This window comes from Marmota monax, unplaced genomic scaffold (genome assembly GCF_021218885.2).
Source record: "Marmota monax isolate L192 unplaced genomic scaffold, Marmota_monax_Labrador192_F-V1.1 WCK01_AAM20220418_F8-fsc00482, whole genome shotgun sequence".
Taxonomy (NCBI): Eukaryota; Metazoa; Chordata; class Mammalia; order Rodentia; family Sciuridae; genus Marmota; species Marmota monax.
The window spans coordinates 79,140-103,161 of NW_026694066.1; the positions used below are offsets into that span (position 1 = coordinate 79,140).

At 37.7% G+C, this 24,022-nt stretch overlaps 1 gene segment (V, D, J or C); it reads left to right on the forward strand.

Moving 5' to 3' along the window:
• The first annotated feature begins 18,514 nt into the window (after positions 1-18,514).
• Positions 18,515-19,217, forward strand: LOC124106594 (T cell receptor alpha variable 23/delta variable 6-like). The segment is given in 2 exon segments: positions 18,515-18,641; positions 18,787-19,217. Coding segments are annotated over 2 exon segments (483 nt in total).
• The last annotated feature ends 4,805 nt before the right edge of the window (positions 19,218-24,022 follow it).

The following is a 24,022-nucleotide window of genomic DNA, read 5'->3' on the forward strand; positions in this document are numbered from 1 at the left end:
ATATGGGTTCATATCACAGAATACTGTTCCCATCTGTATATATAAACTTGGAAATCAAGATCTTATGGATATTTTGAAAACCTTGAGGGAAGAAATTTCCTTATGAAAAGTACATAAAATTAGACAGGAAGATGATCTAGAATCAAAATGTGAAGTAACATCATGTTTTGAGATCAGAAAGAGGGAAATCAGCCAGTAAGATGGGTTGAGAAGGAGCAGAGAGGGCAGTCAGAGAAAAACCAGAGGCATGTATGAAAACGTGCTCTGGATTTTGCATCATGGATATGATTTGTGATTTTGTTAAGAGCTCCTGTGAGGACAAGGTGATGGTGCAGAGCTGAGTTTTTTGGAGTGTAAAGTGACAGGGAAAATCAATGGCCATGTGCAGAGCCCACACTGTACCTCCTCAGTCTTGACTTCTCAGCTTCCCCAGTTTTGTTCCCTGATTTCCTCATTGCTTGGCTTTTTTTAAAATTCTATTTTAGTTTTCTATGCTATTTTGGATGTATCTATTGTATAGGTTTCTTCAGTGATTGCCTTATGTATCACATTACCTCCAAGTGTCATGGTTTACTTATGACATCATGTCACCAGTTTGAATGAAGTATAAAGGCCCTGTCTCCTTTTACCTCCATTTATCTTCCATTATGGTCCCCCAATACATATATATATATATATATATATATATATATATATATATAATTTCATCAGATACTGTTTTAGTTTTGCTTCATCTCTCAGACATAAATTAGGAAATGTGAGAAAAAGGAAAATCTATTATATTTACTTATAATTTTGCTTATTGTGTCTTTCTTTTTTCCTGATATTCCAAGGTACATTTATATCATTTTCTTTGTGTTTAGTAGAGAGCTACCTTTAGACATTCTCAGAGGGTAAGTCTGTTGGCAACAAATTTTCTTAGTCTGCCTTCATCTGAGAATGTCTTGATTTCATATTAATTCCTGAAAGATCAGTTCATATATATTTCATTCTGATTGACAGTTTTCTTTCTGCAGTTGAAAAAATACTGGGCTACTTCCTTCTGGCCTCCATAGTTCTTGTTGAGAAATCTACTGTCATTGGAATTGTTTTTTTCTTGGGTAAGATGTCATTGTTCTCTGGCTGCCTTTAAGATTTTTTTATTCTTTAAAAAGCTTTCAGATTTTTTATGACGGCATGAATTTCTTTAGGTATATTCTGATCAGAATGCTTTTAGCTCCTTGAAGTATATTTATAACTCTTTATAAATTTGGAAGTTGTTTTAGTTAGCTTTTTCCCTGCTGTGACTTAGGGACCCAACCAGAACACTTGTAGAGGAGGAAATGTTTATTGGAGGCTCAGGGTTTCAAAGGTCTTAATCCATATACAGCTAGGTCCATTTCTCTGGGCTTGACATGAGGCAGAAGAGCATGACAAAGGGAAGTAGCTCACATGGTGATCAGAGAGCAGAGAGAGAGACTCCAGCCTCCAGATGCAAAATATATACCCCATAGCCACACTCTTGAGTCACTTCCTCCAGTCACACCTCACCTGCCTCCAGTGAATCCCATTAGGGATTAATTCACTGATTAGGTTAGGACTCGTCATTTCTCCTCCAAACATTCTTGTATTGTCTCACATGTGAGCTTCTGGGGAACACCTCATATCCAAACTAGAGGTTTTCTCTCATTTTTTCATGGAGTATTTATTCAGCCTTATTTCGTTTTTCTTCTTCTTATGAGGATCCTGATAATACAAATATTAGACCTTTCATCCCAATCCTACAGATATTTGAGGCTCTGATTGCTTTTTTCTCAGCCTGTTTTCTCTCTGTGCACAGGTGAGCATTTTCAGTTGTTATGTGTTCTGGTTCACTGATGCTTTTCTCTGACCCATTCGTCCTGTTGTTGAGCTCATTTCCTAGTGTTTTATTTCAATTATTATATTTCCAAAAATTTTATTCCTTTCCTCTTTATATATTCTATTTTTTTGCTGAGACATTCTGTTTTTAAATTTAAATTTGTAATTGCTTGTTGAAGCATTTAAAAATGCCTGTTTAAAACCCTTGTCAGGCAATTATAATATCTGAGTCAGTTAGGTGTTGATGTCTGTGGTGTCTGTTTATTGAGCTTTCTCATTCAAGCTGAGATTTTCCTTGTTCTTACTATGATGAGTGGTTATTGATTGAAACCAGGATATCTTGAGTATTATGTTAGGGAACTGAGGATATTATTTAAAACTGTGTGTGTGTGTGTGTGTGTGTGTCTGTGTGTGTGTTTGTGTCTTTCTGTGGTACTGGGGATCTAACCAGTCCTCACGCATGTTAGGTATGTACACAACTACTGAGCTATTCCCCCAGTCTATAAACTTTTAAATTAGAGGCCATAATGCATCTTAAAATCTGTTTTCTGAAAAGCCATCAATGACATCATTAAATCTAAAAAATATTTCTAAGTTGCCTCATCTTGACAAATGTTTCTCAAGTTTTAATGTGCATATAAACCACATTAAAATGCAGATTCCAACTTAGAAAATGTGGGTAGGACCTGAGATTCTGCATCTCAGACTAGTTCCAAGGTCACTAATTTTATGTATTTTCCTCTATATAAATTGGATTTCTTAGTATTTTTGGCATAAAATGGGTTTGTCCAATCATATTTAATAAGGTTGTTATTAATTAATTTCACAATGTTAATAAAGTATTTACCTTTTGGGGGGGTAATGTAACACACATAATACACCAATAAACTAAGGCTATTAGCTACTATGGTAGCAGAAATCAAAGGTGGTACTCAAGATTTTCCACCCTGGTAAACACACCTAGCACAATTTCCTCCCCTTGAGTGTTGTCAGGACCTGAAATATGATGGCTGTCACTCCTGTGATTAGGTTATATTTCATGGAAAGGGTGAAGGTATTTTGCAGGTATAACTGAAGTCCCTAATCAATTTGTCTTTGAGTTCATCAAAAGGGGCTTAGACTTGGTGATCCTGATCTAATCAGCTGGGCTCTTTACCATAGTCCTGAGGCTCTTCCTGATAGGTGGAAGAGTCTCCTGCTAGAGGAAGCTAGCACCAAGAGTTCTGCAGCTGTAAGGGGATGAATTCTTCCAACTACCATGTGAGTTTGGAAGAAGAGTCCCAGCCATCAGACAAGACTGTGAACTTAGCTGACTGACTGCAGCCTGTGAAATCCAGCTTAGCTGCTCCTAGGTTTTTGAGCTAGATACTGTAAGACAATAAGTGGATGCTGTTTCATGGTCGGTCCTAGATTTGTGTTGATCCCCAGCAATGAGGAATTAATACAGACCCAATAAACTGCTCAATGAGTATTCACAGTTTTGGTTATAGCTGATGAAAACTTGATAAGCAAAGAAATCTTATAACTTGATGGACATTTGCCCCAGTTTAACCATATTTATAAAAATTTACACGACACCATCTTAATGTCATGTGAATTACAAAACTGAAAGACGATGGTGGGGTTAAAGATGACCACATTAAATTTCTTTCTCTCCATAGAAAATATCACAAATTATCCATTCATAGCACAATTTTTTGTAACTCTGTATATAAAATATGTTCACGCCATTATACATGAGCTCTTTTATTGTTTTTTGAATTACAATTCTTAATACACCTTTATACCACAATTTATCATATCTGTGTTTGTATATAAGGTATGTTGACACCAAATTCACATCTTCAAACATGTATTTTGTATAATGATGACCGTCTCCTGCCACCATCCTTGATATTTCCCTTCTCCCTCCCTTTCCCTCCCACCCCTATTCCCTATCTCATTTCACTATTGTCATGTATGTAAGAAATACATAAAAATAAATAAATAAATAAACAACATATGCTGGGATTGTGGTTCAGTGGTAGAGCACTTGCCTTGCATGTATGAGGCACTGGGTCTGATCCTCAGAACCATGTAAAAATAAATAAATCAAAAGAAACAAAGAAAGAAAGAAAGAAAGAAAGGAAGGAAGGAAGGAAGGAAAAGAAATGATTCCCAGGGTCAATAGGATAATTCTTTCTTCTCTGTTGTTCTTTTCCTTACAAAGGTTAGGTTTAAATTGCAGCTTTAAATGGATTGACAAAACTGTAAATTAAATGTTACAAAAATCTGAATAAGTCTATATGGTTGCAGTTATAATTTGATTGCAAAAATAAAATTTATTCACAAGTTAGAAAAAAAAGAAAATATCACAAATGTATGGTCACATGGAGAGCCAATTAAGAAGTATGAATTCTATCCCCAGCACTGAAAAACAAAAATAAAACAAATAAAATGGCATCAAAAAGGGAAGGAACAAAAACTGTTATATAATAACATCAAGATAATAAGTACTCAAATATTACATAATTTTCTGAATTCTATGATGTTTGTGGCTTTTATTTTTCAAAAGATTAATTTAAAATATTTCTTATTATTTTATTTTTTCACTCTAAAAATTCTTTCATGCCATTATCAATTCATAGTTTAGTACTTTTTAAAAAAGACTAGTAAGTTGCTTTTTAATCCTTTTGTAAGGATAAATACTCTTCTGTACCCTATCATAAAGCATTGAAATTCAACCCTGGGAGGATTGGAAGGAGGTGTGGAAAGTTCATAAAACCAGTAAATCTCTTAGCTTTCTATTTGGCCCCTGGAGGATGCTGTTGCCTCAACAGGAACTGGTTTTCCTATAGATTGGAATAAACTCAAAACACCTTCCTTCCCTACATTTTAAGGAAGAACTCTGCTCAAACATTTTTTTAGACCACTACATATAAAGAATCTTAGAGGCCAGAGGCAGGCAGATTTCTCATAAGAGTGTCTTTTCCTAACAGTCCCTTCAATATTCTGAAGTAGAAATCTGAATCCCCTGTCATTCTTCCCTAACTTCAGAGCCCCCTGAGTCCAAGTCCCCAGTCATCTGATTCTATTTATCAGGAATCGCCCAGGAAGAAGCCTGCTGCTTCCTCACCTATTGCCATGTATAATCTTGGGGTGCATCCCTGCTGTGCTGAAGGTGCCCCTGGTCCTGAGGAAATGTCATTCTGCTCTACTGCCTTGTCAGTGGATGGAACACTGCCTGGTTTGACTGAATAGGAACTCTTGTGTTAGCTGAGCACAGTACTGATGTTGCAGGAGGATGCAGAGTCCAGTCAGGCCCTCTTGCAGGAGCCTCTCTGAGCCAAGGCACAACTACTCATCTTCTAAGCTGTATCCCTACTGGCCCATGCCAAGCATGTCCTGGCCTCCAGCCTCTCCCTAAGTACCAGTCAGGAAATGGGCTTGTTTTGAGGCTGAATTTGAGAAGAATGCAAACTCCTTCCAACAGAGGAAACCCTGAGATCATTGGAGCAATGCTGCTGAGTACTTCTATGTCCTGAGTCCCATTGTGCAGAGTTGAACACAAACCACCAGAAACATGCAGATTAAAGAAGCAGGGTCCCAGGCTCAATTATTTCAGGAATTTGGCCTATTCTCTGAAGGCAACAGTAAAGAGAAAGTAGAATCTTAGGAAGTGTTTGGTTCCTGAAGAGATCTCAGTGTGTGTTTGCCACTTTGCAAAGGAAGGATCCTGATTTCTAAATGGCAGCATTCTTAGAGAGTCAAGATTCTCCAGGACATTAGGCTATAGGATTCTCAAAAAACTGGTTACTTTCTGGCATATCATTTGATAGCTTGCTGGAAAGCCTGCAGTTGGATTAGTGTGGGACAAATCAGAGGTTTGCCTTCAGCATTAATATCTTCTCTCAAGCCATCAAGAAACCCAGAACAACTGTTTTTTTTCCCCTAAACTGCATTATCTAGAGATTATTTTATTCAGTATCTTGATTTCAATTGGCTAAATTCCTCTAATGAGTCTTTTTCAAAAGATTTCAGCTCACTCACTCAAGTGAAGTGAGTAAGTTCATTTGAAGCTGGATAAGTTCATGGAAATGGACATTAAAGGAAATGTATAAGGCCACCATTCCAAAGACAATATAGTAGGAAGAAAAAGATCTTCTTTATGCACTGGTCCTAGGAACAGGCATTCCTAATCAAACACAAAGACCTTCAGAAGTCCCAGGTGGAAGCTTCAGGTTGTTTTTTTATGAATGGCCTGCACTTTCTTTAACAGAACCATCCTCTCCTTTTTCCCAGCTCCCCAACACTTTATCTTTTTTCTTATATCTTGTGGGGATTTTGTAATTTATTTTATTTTTATTTTTTTGGTGCAGTGGATAAAACCCAGGGTCTCACATATGCCAAGCACATGTTGTACCACTGAGCTACAAACTAGCCTATTTTCTTTCCTTCCAATTCAGTTTCTCTAATACCTTTTGAGTAGCCAAGGACAATTAGTGATTCCTTATTCTGCTTAAGTTACTTCCTGCACTATTCCCCACCATGCCTGTAGTGTGTACTTACAGTGTTTCTTTTTTTTTAATAGTTCATCTCATCTTCATTGTCTGTAGATAACTTCATTTTCTACTTCAGTGAAAATAGAAGCTATCTCATTTCCATTCCCTTTGTCTGCAACTCCATCTACAGGAGATGATATGATGATGATGATGATGATGATGATTAGGTGCTGGGGATTGAATCTGGACCTCTTGCATGCTGGGAAGGCACTCTACCCCTGAGCTACATCCCTCGCCCCTGAGATTATTCTTAAATTAGTTTAGCTTGTACAAGCAAACAAAATAAATATTTTCATGTAAACTTTTCTAAAACAATTTTCTTTCAAAACATTTTTTAAAAAATGGGGCTGAGGCTTTGGCTCAGTTGTAGAGCTCTTGCCTTGCACATGTGAGGCACTGGGTTTAATACTCAGAACCACATAAAATAAATAAATAACTAAAACAAAGGTACTGTGTCCATGTTCAACTAAAAATTAAAAAAAAAATTTAAAATCTATTAAAGATGACAAGCAAAGTGCACATAATACTTAAAAACTCATATTTGAAGTAAAATGTATTTAAATGAAACTAAAATTTTATTTTAAATTTTAAAAAATTATATTTTTGATAAAAGGGCAATTACTCATCGTTCTCATTCTTAATGTCTATATAATTGCAGAAGTAAATAATCAGTATCATTATCCAGGTTCAATGTACAAATATGTATAATTAAAATAATATTGTGTAATGGGCAAAACTTTCTAGCATCATAAGCAACTATTGTGAATATTGTGTTTTCATTAGCACTCTTCAGGAGCACAGTTGAGTAAAGATGACAAGAGATAAGAAAATGCATCCTTACCCATAGTGGGAAATAGTAATAAAAAAACAATTATGCAAGAATGTAAGTTGTACCCACACCATCTGAGAGGGAAGGTTGGGCTAGCTCACAAATTTTTCTTTCTCTTCCCTAAAGTTCCACCAAATTCCAAATCAAGGTGCCCCTTCTACATTAGCAGCAGCACAGCCCCCCAAATTTCCTGCTACTCAAATGCACTTTCAAAGACAAGGGTCTGTTATGTGAAGGAGTATTTTCCTTGAGCCTGAAGGTATGAGTACAGAGGTTGTGTAAATTTACAGATTGTGTCTGTATGTGAGTGGAAGAGACATCTTCTGTTCTTTGGTACATTTTCTGAGTGTGGTTTTTTTGGCTGGTCCTTTAAAATATGGGGCTCTGGGCAGGGGCCCTCTTGCCAGAGTCTAAGGATGGCACTGTCTACATCCTTGCTCATCTTGTGTGTTTCTTGTCCTTAAGCAAAGGATCACTTTTCAGACATCATCATCTCTATTTTTGTAACTGCAATTTTGTCACCTCTACAGAAGGCATTCAGCACACACCTTTTTATTGAGTTTTGTAATAGAAGCTTGAAGTAACATTTCTGTTCCTGTCTTGCTGCTCCTGACAAGACACATTGTTTAAAGCACATGTTTGTTATGGTATCATTTAGGCCTTTATTGAATTTAGGGAGATGTTTGTCTCTCCCAGGACATCACAAATACTATTAAGGAAGTTACTGACTTGTTCATTTTGCATTCTCCAAGTCTAGAGCATTCTTAAATATTTTGACACAGGCTCTTCTTAAATTGAGGCACTCCCTTGTGAGATCTAGTTTTTAATATTTTATGAATGATATAAGGATTCTCTGAGAATGGCAATAAGGATTAATAAATAATAAAGAGGGGAGAATGAGGGTGTCTGAGGACAAACTATATCATCATAAGAAACCTGCTTTTTGCTGACTATGTTTTATATGCCTTTCAAGTATTAATTCTGCCTTCTAAAACAGGACCAGTGACTTTTATATCAGGAGACTTTTCCTTGATGGAAGTCCTCAAAACTTACAACTATAATGCAAATATATAAATACATTGTTATCATAACTTTAATCTCCATTATTAATTGTATTTGTCACAAAACATTCCCAAATCATACAGAAAATCATGTAAAGGAAAAAAGGAAATGGAGAATTCCAAAGAATAGAAACACACTTTGTTTTTACTTCTGATTTTAAATTTTATTGCTTTTTTTAACATACCATAGTAAAATTCAAACTTTATTGTATAGGCTCAAAATTATTTAAAAACTATTTGATATCATTTTTCTTTAATATTCCTTCTGTTCCCTTCCAGTACTGAGAAGAGAGAGAAAGTACAAAGAAAAGGAAAATATGGAAGCTATACCTTTGTCATTTCTTTACCGGGAGAACTTTTAAATCCTTTCCTCTAACTTTTTTAAAATATACACTAATTGCTGTTATCCATAGTCACCCTATAGTGCAATATCACACCTCAACTTGCTCTTAACTGTAAGTTAGTAGCTACTGATCAACCTTTCTCCATCCTTCTCTCCTACTATATAGCCATTTCTTATAATAATATACCACAAATATTGGTTATTCCAGAATAGTCCCAGTCCACGTTTTTTTATATGACAATAATAAGGATTCATTAATTATATACTAGATAGCATTTATATTCTTAGTTCTTTGTGTGACTGGAATGACTTTGACCTAAATCAATTCACAGGTCAGTATCCTTTAGTCAGAACACTCACCTATTTTCTGGGTTGAGCTATGCAGATGTTCTGTGATACACCCCTGTCAAGAGCCATCGCTGAATGGTGCGTGGACCAGATCAGAATGGAAGTCATTGAGTGAGAAAGTCCGGTACTGGGAACTCACAGCGGCACTCTGACTAGTGAGACGAGCCAAATACATATGAACTCCTAACAAGTTCTGCCAAAGATACTGCACAGCTCAGGAGATGGGATGACCTGCTGCAGCCACATAGCAACACAGCCTCTCAAGAGATGGGTGTGGCTTGTCAAAATGCCATTCAACCAGTTGACTGCAAGACACCATGAAGCAAGTTCCATCTGCTGAAACCTTATCCCTGCCTTTGATGCTCTCCATTAAATAAAGTTAAGTATCGGAGCCATTTTTTAACTGTTATATTCCAGCTCCTACCAGGACTGGAAGAATTTATCAGGTGCTCTGCTTTTTAAACTAATTCTGGCTTTGTCTCTTATTTCTTCACTAATTACTTCAGACTATATTTTTCTCAGGTGACTTATCCCCTCCTGAGTAGGAAAAATTACCCTAGAGAGGTGCTGACCATCTCACAATACTCTGTAGGATCTAACTGCACAGAGGAGGCAGTTCTCCTTTGGGGGAGACCCTCTCCTTCCTCATGTAGGTCCCTGCACCCTCCTTACAATTCCAGGCATATCAGAAATTGTCCCTCAAGTAATATAATGACCTGCTCCTGCCCCCCTCAGTCCACCTGGCTCCACCCAGATTCTCAGCCAGGGTCTCCAGGCACAGAGGGGCTATAAAGGGACTTGCTGTTTCTGGGTCTGAGCAGGGTTTGTAGGTGGAATTAGTTGGTTGCAGGAGCAGGAACCCTTTCAGAGTCAAATCCTGACATTCATCTCCCCAGGGTCTGGTGGATACACCGGTCTTAGACACTAAGTGAGGTCATGAAGAGGCTGCTGGGTGCTCTGTTGGGGCTTTTGTGCATCCATCTTTGCTTTGAGTTGGGCTGCCTTGATTTTGAGGAAATCAAGGATTTCCGCAGCTGCAGCATATGGAGGAGAGGGAGGAAAAGGAGCTCAAAATCTTGCAAACTTTCTATCATTTTCATAATTGATGGGGCATTTTCAGGGCTTTGTAGATGATGCAGTAACCATCACCTGTGTCTGTTTCCTTGTTTTTAATCAGTTGTGAGAGGGACATGGGTAGATAGATCAGAGTCTTCCAGCCTTGATCTTCCAGGAGGAAGCCAGTTCCACAGTGAGAAACTCACAGCAGCACTCTGTGCAATTTTCTACCTCTATGATCAACATGCAGTGGTTTCACCAAAATCCTGGAGGAGGCCTTATCAACCTGTTTTGCATTCCATCAGGGACAAAACAGAATGGAAAACTAAGTCCACTACCATCTCTGAAGAACACTGCGGATCCTTGTACATTTCCTCTTCCTTTCAAAACTGTTATGGTTATTCAAGCAAGTTTGCATTTCCATATAAATTATGAACTCAGTTTATCAGTTTCTACAAAAACTCTACTGGAATTTTGAGTGAAATTGCATTGAATTTGTTATAGGATTTGGGAGAACCTAAAGCTACTGAGGTTTCCAATTCATAATATGATAGATCTTTCTAATTATTAAGCTTTCTTTACTTTGTGTCAGTATTTCTTTAAACTTTTCTAGACAGATGTCTTGAACATATTTTTATAAACCAAATAGACAAGGCAGTAATTAATAGCAACTTTTAAAAATATGTATTATTCAAAGGATTTTTATATAGAAAATGTAAAGAGCTCTTTCAACTCAATAAAATAGTACAAAGATCTAAGTTTTAAAATGGGCAAAACGTTTGAACAGACTCTTAATAAAAGAAGATATATGAATGACCAACAAGCACATGAAAAGTTACTCTACAAAATATGAACCATGAGCCAAATTCACTATTTTTATGAAATTTTATTGGAACAAAGCAATGCTATCTGTTTATATACTGTCAATAACTGCTTTCATCCTGCAGTGGCAGAGCTAAGTAGTTGAACCAGAGAATCAATAGCCTTCAAATTTGAAAATGATATGGTTGTCTATGGCAAAGGGTTGTTGACCTCTATTCAACATCATAAGTCATCAGGAAGATACAAGGGGATACCACAATAAGATACCACACACAGCATTGCTAGTTAAAAACAGATGACTAAATGAAGTATCCACAAAGGTGTAAAACAATTATCTAAATTAGAATATATTTAGGGACATGATCCTTTCAGTGTGAAGGGCTCATTCTGATATGACATTAATATTATAGGAGGGAAAAGGGCCTATGCAATGACTCTACCTGAGGACCAATATGTGCTTCTGAGGAGACCTCAGGGCAGGTGTGGTGCAAATTTCATATTTCAGTAGCCCTATGCTTTCCTGATATATCCAGCATCCCAACCAACTCCTTCTGAACCGTCTGTGATACACTTCAATGGAGGGCACCAAATGTTTCTAGCTGACTTCACCAAAGGCAAAATCTCCTTCCATTAGAAGAAATCATGGCCACAACAGGAGGATTCAGATGTACTTCAGTGCTCTGATTGATCCATGGGTTGCTGGACACAACCTTTAAAAATAATTTTGCTGCACATTTAATTTTGGTGCACAACTATACAGAATGGTGGATTTTACTGCAGTGTATTTGTATATAAACAGAATACAATTTGATCACTTTTACTCCCCAGTACTTCCCCTTGCCATTTCCCTCCTCCTTTCCTCTGATCCCCTTCCTCAGCCCTAATGGACTCTCTTTTATTTTCATGAGATCTTTTTAATCCTATTTTTTCTCTCTAGCTTCCATATATGAAAAAAAAATACAACACTTATCTTTCTAAGTCTGGATTATTTTGCTTTACAGGATGCTCTACAGTTCCATCCATTTTCTTACAAATGGCAAAATTCCATTCTTTATGACTGAATAAAAGTTCATTTTGTGTGTATACATTCCACATTTTCTCTATCTGTCCATTTATTGACAACCCCCTAGTCTGGTTCCATAATTTGGATATTGTGAATTGTGTTTCAATAAACATAGGAATGCATGCATCTCTAAAGTATGCTCTTTAACTTTTTGGATAGATACTGAAGATTGATGTAGTTGGATCATATGATAGCTCCATTTTGCTTTTGAGGAGCCTCCATGCTAATTTCCATTGTGGCTGAACTAATTTACATTCCTCTCAACAGCATATAAATGTTCATTTCCCCATACCTTCTTGCCAGCCTTCATTGATATTTGTATGCTTGAAGATGGCCATTCTGACTGGAATGAGATGGAATCTCAGCATAGTGTTGATTTGCATTTCTGTGATGGTTAAAATGCTGCCCATCTTTTCATATAATCTTTGGCCACTTGTACTTCTTCTTTGAGAAGTTTTCTGTCTAGCTAATTTTCCCATTTATTTAATGAGTTATTTATTTATTTGGTTGAACCCCAAATTTGAAGAAGCTATAGGAAATTTTACAGTGTTATATCCACATATGGACACAAAGGGGCAATGCTGCTTTAGTGAAAATTAATGTTGGGCTGGAATTGTGGCTCAGTGATAGAGCACGGGCCTCACATGTGTGAGGCTTGTTTCTCAGCACCACATATAAATAAATGAATAAAAACATGGTCGATCAATAACTAAAAATTAAAAATAAAAGATTAATGTTTATCTCTCTTACACATATTTAATAAGTAGGGAGTGCTCATTCTTTAAAAATCTAGTAAATTATCTCCTACTCTGCTTCAATATATTTGGACATCGAACATGTAGCTGTTTGTTTATCTATCCATCTACCTAAATAGTATCTATTGTCCTGTGTCGCGACCCCTTGCCCGCAAGGAAGACGCAACTCTGGAATCTTCTTTCAGCAGTTTATTCAGGCCCTTGATATTTCTTCTTCTCCCTCTCGGATGCCCCTCCCAGCCTTAATAAAGCATCCCAAGCCCCAATGCAAAGCTGCCGCGTGGAACTTTCTCACAGGGTGGTGAACAGGGTGGTGAAAAATCATGTGCCAACTCTCCCAGATAAGGAGTTGTTTGTCACAGACCACAGCGGAGCCAGCGTCATCTTGTAATGGCGACCATAATCTGCAGAAACGGCAGAAGCGGCTCACCACAGTTCCCCCTTTTCTGTTTTCTTAAAACAATACAGGCGAGAGTAGAGGTCCTATCCCACTGTGCAGAAGTGGCTGCATAGTATGACTCAGTCCTAAGGAGGCTCCTTCCCCAGATCTGAAGCCATATCAGCCGACGCCTTTTTTCGTGGGGCGGGGCGTGAACGCGTCTAACCCGCATGCAATAGGACATGCTCTCCTTGAGGTCCACGTCAAGGATCACTCAAGTGCAGTGCCTTGCCTCGCATCCTGTATCGTGATGATGGTGGACGAAGGGGGATAGCTGAGGCTGAACTGTGGCTGTTTATAATGACAAAGAAGTTGACAGCACCCTGAAAGAAAGGCACGGACTTTAAGAGGACAGAAAAGCACTAGTGTGGAAACCCATCTGCGTGCAATGGCAGTAAGACCGGCAGAGTGCAAGGGCTTTCCAACACTAAGAGAATAACAAGGAAAGTCATGTCGATCCCAGTGCAATGTTATAATAACTTGGGGTGTAACGACCATGACAAAGGTTTACTGCTTAAGATGCGCAAGCCATACTTGAGGCGAGTTGCCATTTTCTAAAGCTGCAAGAGCTTGTATGATCATAGCCTTTTCTTGTGCATGGCGAGTTTTAAGGCGACAGAGAAGCCACAAACAAAGTACAACACCGAAGCAACACATAGCACCAAAAATGCCCACTCCCACCCATTCCTTAAAAAAGGAAAAGGCAGAGGATAGCCAACTGGTGAATTGACCCAAAGTCACTGGTTCGACACGGGTGCTATTCAGAACAGCAATCTGAGTTAGTTGAGACTGGATCAAGTTTTCTGCTTCCATGGACCAGGTTCCGGATAAATATTCCCCGATGATGCGGGAGGCATTTCTGGAATCATAAAATCTGACAGAGGTTATACATAAATGTGCACGTTGATCAATACAACCCAAATGTACTAGGTCAGACAATTCCTCAACTTGAGCTTGAAGCAGATCTATCCTTTGATTAGCAGCTAGAATCCCAGATAAAATGTGTTGATTAATTTTACTTTGAGATTCAAGTATGGTGGATGTTTGTTGAATAACCTGATTAATAGTGGCAGCAGTTTGTACCTGGCTGGCCATGGCTACTCCAGCTATAACTGCTGCAGCAGCAGATACCGCCACAGCTGTCACTATGGCTGCCGTAATTCCAAAATCTCTACGGGCTCTAATCAGTTCAACAATAGGAAATGATTCTGGATCTGCAGTAACCGGGATCGGGACAAAGGTTGGAATTTTCATAACCACTGCCGTAGTTCAGGAGCCATTCCAACACTCAGACAAATAACAGGTAATATTAGAACAATTAAGCATCCCCTGTGATGTAACATTAGCCAAAAGAAACAGGAATGGAGATTGGGGACAGACTGCTGCGGAGGGTAATGTAGCATTAAACAATTGTGAATTATTTGCAAAAATTTTAAGCCTCCTACCTCGCTCCGAGTCTTGGGTACTGCCAGAAACATTAAACAGCCAACTTTGGACTCCTAATATTTCCCTGGGGAAACACAAGCGCGGACTAGACTAGCCCAATCTGAGGGAGTCATGCAAAATCTAGTAAGTCCCTCCACCTGAGTGAGAGTGAAAGCTGCATCTATGCCATAAGTGCGGACAGATTCTGCCAAGGTTTTAATTATCTTAAAGTCTAAAGGCTCATGATATCTTCCCCTGTTATTGTCCTGAAATACAGGGTATGCAAGTCCCATATCTGTATTAACTGTCCTCCAAACTTGTGCATGAAAAGATCTCCCGGAACCTTGGCTCCCCCCCACATACGGAGGTGGGGCAATCGGCACCATATCTTCTTCTAGATATTCTACCTCCTCCTCCTCAGAGTTTTGTTGACCAATGTTAACTCCCTTCCCCTTCTTACAGTAGGCCTGCGTGCCCTGTGTCTCCTTTTTCTTCTTTTTCATTTTTATCTTATGTAGTTGTTGTAACAATATATCAAGGTCCTCAGAACTCTCTGAGTCGCTTGTGTTCTCAGGCGTTTTTAATTCGGTCAAGTCTGGGTAGAGCCTTCTCCTATTTTTATCTTCAGGCTCTTTTGCCTTCTCACTACTGTTACTTTTAATACTCTCTGCCACTTCACTACATGATCCTTCAGATTTTTCCTCATGCAGTTGCTCAAGAATAGCTTGACCCTCACTCACAGCTTCCTGGCATTTACCATCTGTTATACATCCTCTAACTAACTTCCAAAGTGGTATAATGCCACCCTGCAAGGTACCTTGCTCATGAGCGAAATCTAGATCTTTCCCTAATTTGTCCCAGCTGGGAACCGTAAGACTCCCTGAAAAAGCAAACCAAGGAGCCGCTATATCAGCTTCTCTTAAAAACATCTGCAAAGTACTCTGCTTTATCTTAAGTCCTTTTGAATGTAACAACCCATCTAGGGCCAACAAAATTGGGCTTGAAGAAGCAACGCCCATAATGTTTTTAGAGCTATAAAGGAAGTGAAAGTACAAAAGTCCCCGCTCTCTTCCTTTTACAGGGGAGCGTTCCGTTCTATGAATTCCCCGCTCTCTTCCTTTTACAGGGGAGCGTCCCTGTCGTCACAACAACAAAAGAAGCACAAAAAACAAAAGCGAAATGACACAACAAAAGAAACACAGAAAACAAAAGCGAAAGTAGAAGCGAAAGTACACAGTGCAGCTGCAATAAAATGTAATGCTCTCTCTTTCTTTACAGAGGAGCTGCCCCGCTTTGGTCGCGGATCCCACTTACTAGGGACTAACCCCGCTTTGATCGCGGATCCCACTTACCTGGGACTAACCCCGCTTTGATCGCGGATCCCACTTACCTGGGACTAACCGGTGCACCACCCCTGACTGTTGAAAGTTCTGGTTCCCGGGTCTCGGCACCACTTGTCGCGACCCCTTGCCCGCAAGGAAGACGCAACTCTGGAATCTTCTTTCAGCAGTTTATTCAGGCCCTTGATATTTCTTCTTCTCCCTCTCGGATGCCCCTCCCAGCCTTAATAAAGCATCCCAAGCCCCAATGCAAAGCTGCCGCGTGGAACTTTCTCACAGGGTGGTGAACAGGGTGGTGAAAAATCATGTGCCAACTCTCCCAGATAAGGAGTTGTTTGTCACAGACCACAGCGGAGCCAGCGTCATCTTGTAATGGCGACCATAATCTGCAGAAACGGCAGAAGCGGCTCACCACAGTCCTGGTCTCACAGGGTTGAAATTGACTTTGGAAGGGAACACTTCTTTGAAAGCACATGATGTCCTTCAAGGTCAGAGCCATATTAACACTTCTAAAGAAAGCTTATATTGTTCTCCTCCCCACAGGGTCTAATCTCCTGACACACTGAGTTAACCTATGCCTAGAATTCCATAATCTAGTCTTTTTATTATTTATTTAAAAGTGTTAGGTGGACACAATATCTTTATTTTGGTGCCAAGGATTGAACTCAGTGCCCCATCCATGCTACGCAAGCACTCTACCACTAAGCCACAACCCCCACCAATAATCTAGTCTTTTCATTGGGAAATCCATTCATGGCTTAAGACCCAGTCCAAGCCCCTCCTCTGTCAAGACCCTTCTCTGACTGGGTGGAGAAGTAGACTTCCTCAGTGTTTCCTGTGTCATTTTGTCTAGACACACATGTCTCTTTGGTGGGTTTTACTTTGCTCTCCTTGACTATTGGGACTGATGAACTGAAGATTGGAACCATGTCTTTCATGACTGAGGTGCAAGTACTATTTATTTGTAGGTATTTACTAGATCCACAAATAAATATTTAGCATTCCCTTCTTATCCTCAATTTCACTCCCAGTCTTCCAGGTTCCTATAGGCAACTGGGGTCAGACTGTTAAGTGGGAAATTCAGATATATGCAATTCATAAGTTTAAATTGCCAACATTCTGAATAGCATGACTAAATCTCCTCCCATCCTGCTCCTTCCCACCCAGGACATGAATCCAGCCCTTTGTCAGCACATTCATGCTGCATATGCCACCTGCCCATTTGTCAGTTACTAGCATCTCTGTTATCAGAATGAGCAACCATTATCACAGTGCTCCTGTTCAAGTAATCCTTATTTTATTTAACAAGTACTCTGGAGTGCAAGAGTAGTGGTTCTGGCAATTTGGATAAGCCAAGGAAAAGCCATGAAGTGCTTCCTTTTTGGGGAAAGATGAAAGTTTATTATAGGTATATAAATTTAGGGAAAAAATAGTTGAAAGAGTTCAGTATTATTTGTTGTTTCATGCATGAACAGGAGATCTTAAAACATCTCCTATAGATAAGAGGGTACTATTCTACATTGAATACATGTCCAAATAAATGAACATGTGAATAGATGACAAAGAAAACATCAAAACTTACATAAGTAATACAAAATTCTAGGATATTAGAATGAAATGGGAAAAGACAGATTGAGGAATGTGGACCATTGTCTCCTATTGCACTGGGATAATATTTCTCTTTGGTTAGATTTGAGAAGACATCAAATATACATACAGCAAAATTTTCTCTTTGATTTAGTAATAATAATATCTTCCTTAATTTTTTTAACTTCTATTACTTATAATATAGCCCATCCCTATGTTTTGGATCACTTTAGAATTTATTCTCAGTTTCTGACACTAAGGTCAAATTGATTCTTCATATGCTCATAATTTATCCATGAGAATAAAGTGTGAATAAAACATTAAATGCTTATCCAAACTCAGAATGAGAGTTACCTATAACTCTGCATTATTGGGTGGCAACCATATCCTCAAATCTTCTGAAGTTAGGAAGTTTTCCAAGTTCTCTTATCTATCTGAAGATCAGAGTTTCTCCAAAGATGATAATCCCAGTATTTCCTAGTTCTTACTTCAGGTATATTCTTAGAAATATTTAATTTCCCTGATTCACATTTTATAATACAAAGAAATTGACATTTATTTAGTTATCTTCTATCATCTTCTAGGGTCATGTAAAATATAGGTACATTGAAGTTCCCTGAGGAGAAAGGGACCATTTATTCTGTGTGTTCTGATCCATGCTCTTAGCTTGCAAGAAAGTATTATGCCCATTGTGTCCTCCAAAATTGTTATTAATATTTGTAATAAAAATGAAATTCCTCTATTCATGCTAATCTCGTGGCTTCAGGGGATTTTCTCTCTTCCACTATTGTCATATAAAATGATTTCTACTGATGTACCCAACTGTCATAGAGTATGATTTTTAATATTTTAGGAGAAATGAAATAAAGGTAGAAGGGCATTAGCAGAGAGGAATTTAAAACTGATCCTTATCCATGTGTGAGGAGGGGAATTTTTATTCTCCATAAGTGTATTTTCAAAAATTCTAAATTTGGACAAAACAGGAAGTGCTTCCTTGTCAGAAAGGTTTCAGCAGACTTACTTGTGCAAAGGTGGAGCCTGTTGATAGAATTGCAGTGCTGGCAAACTTAGAGTGAAGTTCAGCTGTCTGGGGAGACTAGAAGACCAGCTGGGTTCTCACTGGGCTGTGGCTCCTGGAGGAATGGACAAGATCCTGGGAGCATCACTTTTAATCCTAGGCCTTCACCTCACCTGTGAGTTGTGGAGGAAAAGCCTCAGCTCATGTGATTAATATGGGAAGATGGAAAATTGAGACACAGACAAATCTTGCAGGTAGGAGTTTTAAGAGGGAAATATAAATTTGTTGGCCTAATGACTTTTTGTCATCTTTCCAAGCAGGGGTGAGTGGCCAACAGAAGGGAAAAAGTGACCAGCAGCAAGTGAAGCAAAGTCCTCAATCTCTGACTGTCCAGGAAGGAGGGATTTCAATGCTCCACTGTGTTTATGAGAACAGTGCATTTGACTACTTCCCATGGTACCAGCAATTCCTTGGTAAAGGTCCAGAATTATTGGTAGCCATACGTTCAGTCAGGATTAAAGAAGAATTTGGAAGATTCACAGTTTTCTTCAACAAAAGTGCTAAACATATCACCTTGCACATCACGGACTCTCAACCTGGAGACTCAGCCACCTACTTCTGTGCAGCAGGAGCACAGTGCTCTCCAGGCACCTGCAGCCTGAACTCAAACCTGCAGCTGAGGCTCAAGCAAAGCCCTGCTGTAGGGCTTAGACTGGCTGAAACACAGACTGGCTTTCACTTGCACAGATAGGTGATGAAGTAAATGTATGGATTCACTAGTGCAGGTGCATGGAAGGGTGGTTGTTAGAGTAAATAAAATAAACTTAATTTAATGAGTAACCAACCTGCAAAAATTTATTCATAATAAAATATTTGGGATGGTCATCACTATTTAAGCATTTCTAGGTCAAGTGGTTCTTTTATACATTGCTGGTAGAATGAAAGTTGGTCTGACCATAATGGAAAGTCTTTTGGCACTTTTTAATTAAATGATTTATTATATGGACAGAAATTCTATTCCCATATATTTACCCATGAGAAATTAAAATAAATATCTACACAAAGATTTTTGTTTAAGGTAGCCTTATCCATAAAAACCCACATTCCCATAATGGAAACAACAAAATGCTCACTATCTGGAGTTATGAATTGTGGTGTATTTCTATAAATAAATTCTATGAATTTCTATGAAATACCATACAGTAAAAATGAGTTAAACTAATAATACAGGTAACAAATGATGGATCTAAAAACGTATATGCTTCATTGGATGAATGGATACATACACTGTGCTACACCCATATGGTAGAAAACTATTTACCAAGGAGAAAGAATGGAACATTGATACACTCAAAAACTTGGATGAGACTTACTTACGAGCATTATACAGAGAGAAAAAAGGTCATCTCAAAAAGTAATTAAACATAAAGATATAATGCATGATTTGACTTATATACAATTTTTAAATGGAAAAAATATAGGGATGTAGATAAGGGCAGAAGAGTCATAGTTTGTGTGTGGGGAGGGTATGAATGGACAGTGTATTTGGACTGATGAATCAGTTCTGGGTCATGATTGGAAGGTGGTTACAAAGAACTATACCTGTGAAAAAGTTTCATGGAATAGTATAAAAATGATGAGTCAGAATCAGATCTTCATTTTTATGAATAATATTGTATCAATATCAATGTCCTTGTTTTGATAATGGTACATAAGGATAATGGTGCATAGCTATGATTACATAATATATTATTAGTGGAGAAAGATGGGTGAACAAGACCACTCTGCATTGTTTTTGCACCTTCTGAGTGAGTCTAAAGAGATTTCAAAATCCAAGGCAAGCATGTGAAACAATTAGATTCTTCTACATTGCTGGTGAGAATGTAAACTGGGTAATCATTTCAGCAAATTCTTATAAAAGCAAAGATGGCAAAGATACATCTATCATAACCCAAGGATGCCACTTACAGGCATTTTCTGAAAGGAGAAAACTTGTGTTCATGAAATACTTGTTTAAAAATGTTCATAGCAGCTTTCTTTATAATAGCAATCAAGAGAAACTGCCCACAAAGAAAAGATTTAATCAGTTGTGCTGTATATGTTAATGGAGTATTAATCAGCTATAAAATGGACTGAATGATTAATATACATAATTATATACAAATAAATCTCAATCACATTATGCCTAGCAAAATTGCCACTCATAAAATGGTCCGTACTATTTGATTCCATTTATGTGAAATTCTAGAATAAGCAAAACAATTCATGGAGAAACCAAGCAGAAAATAGTCATATTTATGGAGCAGGAGTTGTTTAGACACAAGTGATCTTGATGGAATAAAGGAAGGAAATGTTCTATTTCTTGACAGGAGTGCGGTTTTCAAGGTTGTTTGTAGTTTTCAAGTTTCCTGTAATTTGATACTTACTAGTCATTTTTTTAATGTATAATCCATACTTCAATAAATAATAAAATGTACAAATATTAATCAAACAGGGAACAAAAGCAAAGCAAAAGAAAGAGAAATTCAACACTCATTATTTTTGAAGAAATAAAAAAATAAAAAATGACTTGATAATGTTGATAATGGAAAACAGAAAGTAGTTGGGCAATATGATAGGCTGAATAATGGCACCTAAGCTGCCCATATCACAATGCCCAAGGTGTGTGAATTTGTAGTCTTACATGGTGTATATTAGATTCCTAGGGCTGTCATAACAAAGTGCCACAGATTGGGGGAGTTAAAACAATAGAAATTCATTGTCTTGCAGTGCTGGAGGCCAGACATGTGAAATCAAGCTGCTAGCAAGTCTATGCCCCTAAAAGGCTCTAAGGAAGGTCTGTTCCAGCATGTCTGCTAGCTCTGATAGTCTCAGGATTGTAGATGCTCATATTCTTTCTGGGTTGCCTCTCATCATCTTCCTTCTGTGTGAGTCCCTGCTTCTTCACATGACATTATATTTTTTATAAGGGCACTAATCATATATTACTGGCAATCCAGCTTATTCCAGCATGACCTCATTGAAACTAATTACATCTGCAAAAAAATCTTATTTTCAAATCAGATGATATTCATTAGTACTCAATTTTGAGGACTTAAAAATGAATTTGGAGGGACACAATTCAATAAAATATTATATGGAAAAAAGGAATTTGCAGGAGTGATTAACTCAAAGATCTTGAGTTCTAGATTAATCCAGACTAATCACAGTGATCCTTATAAGAGAGAGACAGATAATAGAGTAAGAACAACAACAACAAAAACCCTATAATGAATGTGGAAATGAAGACAGCCTCTAAAGATGGAAAGGCAAATATTGAATTATTCCTTGATTTTAGCCTAATAAAGCTTCTTGGGATCTGTGTCCCTTTGTGCTAAGAGAATAAATTTGTGTTGTGCCAACCAAGTTGATGGTAGATTCTTATAGAAAGGGGGAAAAATAATAAAAACAGTGATATGAAATACTGAAAATCAGACCTGTATGAAGTAGAAGTTAAAATTTATTAAGAGAAAGTTACATACAATTTGAAGTATAAAAAATTTAAAGCTCTTAGGAAAAGAAAATAACTTGGATGAAAAAAATATATTTTCAAAAGGAAGAGAAGAGTAATTTATAAAACTAAGGAGATTTATACTTATCAAAGTTATATGAAAATTAGAAATAACAACCTAGAGAATTTATAAGAAAAAGCTAATATCTTAACCTGCATGTGTGCCCTACCCCAAAGTTGAAAATAAGATACATTCTTTTATATATTTGCTAACCACATAACCAAGATAATAGTTATTGGCATCAGATCCATCATTTTAGGTAGGGAGCCATTTTTATCTAGGAACTCCTAAGTTTTGATTTGGGAGCCATTTTATTCAGGGATCTCAGGTTTCGATTTAGGAGCCATTTTATCTAGAGACTCCCAGGCTTGGATTCTGAATGTGCCTGCTAAAAGGTTAACCTCATCCCAGCCCATGACACAACCCCTAAGCATTCTTATGAAATTCGTATTGCAGTCTATAAAGCTGCTCTGAGTGCTGATAGGCTGCTGCTCTCCTTGGAGGGACAGCCCTGTCGGTTTGCTCCATACTACTGACAATAAATCTCTTGCGTGGGATTCCCATGTGTGGTGTGGTCCTTGGACTTTGTGTGGATTTTGCAAGTGTCCTTTCAATAGTAGGAATTAAGCTTAGATAAGGAACTGCTGTAAATAAATTTTTAAAAAATCCAAAACAGAAAAAAAATTATAAAAGGCAGTTCAAAGAAGTGGAAAGAGAAATGTTAGTGACATAAGACATTCACTTCCATAGTTTTTACAAAAAAAAAAAATTAAGATGGAAAAAAAACAACAAATTGCTATGTTATTTGTATCAGATAAACAAAATCAAAGTCTGATCAAGTTGTCAAGCATATGGGAAGATGGGGCAGTTATACTTTTCCAGAGAAGAAAAAGAACCACATGAAGAACAGTTTATGCAGCCATTTAGGAAAACAATTAGCCTCAACTAGTTAAAAAGGTACAAATCTAAAAACTCTGCTATTCCAATTACATTAAAGAAATTCATATATGTGAAAAGGAGACATTTACAAGGATACATTATATATTTAAAGGTTTATTTAAAAATAACAGTGAAAATCAATCAATAATGGGATGGACAAGGGTAGTTTACTCATATAATGCAAATACACAGCTATTTCAAGCAAATAAGTGGTTTTACACATATTTTCATAAGATGAATCTTAAAAATATGTTGTTGAATATAAAAAGCAACTGTCAGAATGTTATATAGTGCATAGAAATATTTAGGGGAAACTTCAAAATTAGCTGTAAGAGTAAAATGTGAAAGGACCTGTAGGGAACCTTCCCAATTGTGACTACTTCTTAGGAAGAGAAGAAGGAAAAGCAGACACTCCTTTAGCTCTGTAATGCTTGAGAAAAATGAAACAGAGAGAAAAAAATATAACTAAATGTACTGTGGGTTTACTCATATTTCTGGATGAAAAGGAGTCCATTACATAATTTTCTATACTTTTGCTTGTGGGGCTTATGAAATAAAATTAAAAACAAATTTAAGTGGATAGCAACAACTACAGTTTTTATGATCTCCATCTGCCTCCCAAATGGAGAAGGGAATCCTTATTAACTATTTTTTTTTTTGCAAAATGTATTCTCATTAGACTACACACATATCAACAAAATCTCCTTTGAGAAAAAAAAATATTTTAATGAGTTCATGAATTAAAAGATATTCAGCTGGTGGGGTGGAGTGCCCCTGTAGTTCCAGCCACTATGGAGGCCTAAGCAGGGAGATCTCAGGTCCTCAGGTCCAGGGCTCCAAGGCCAGCCAGGTCAACAAAGTGAGAGCCTGTCTCAAAACAAAACAAAATGTGAAAACTGGTCCACCTGAAACACACAAGCCAGAAGCTCACTGACCAGTCCACAGTGCACAGGTTTTCAATACACAGAAAGAGAAAAATGAAAAAGAAAAACCAAATCAATTGGCTCTTACAAATAAGAGATGTGCCATAGACATTGTATGTGAACTCCCTTGACTCACAGTGTGT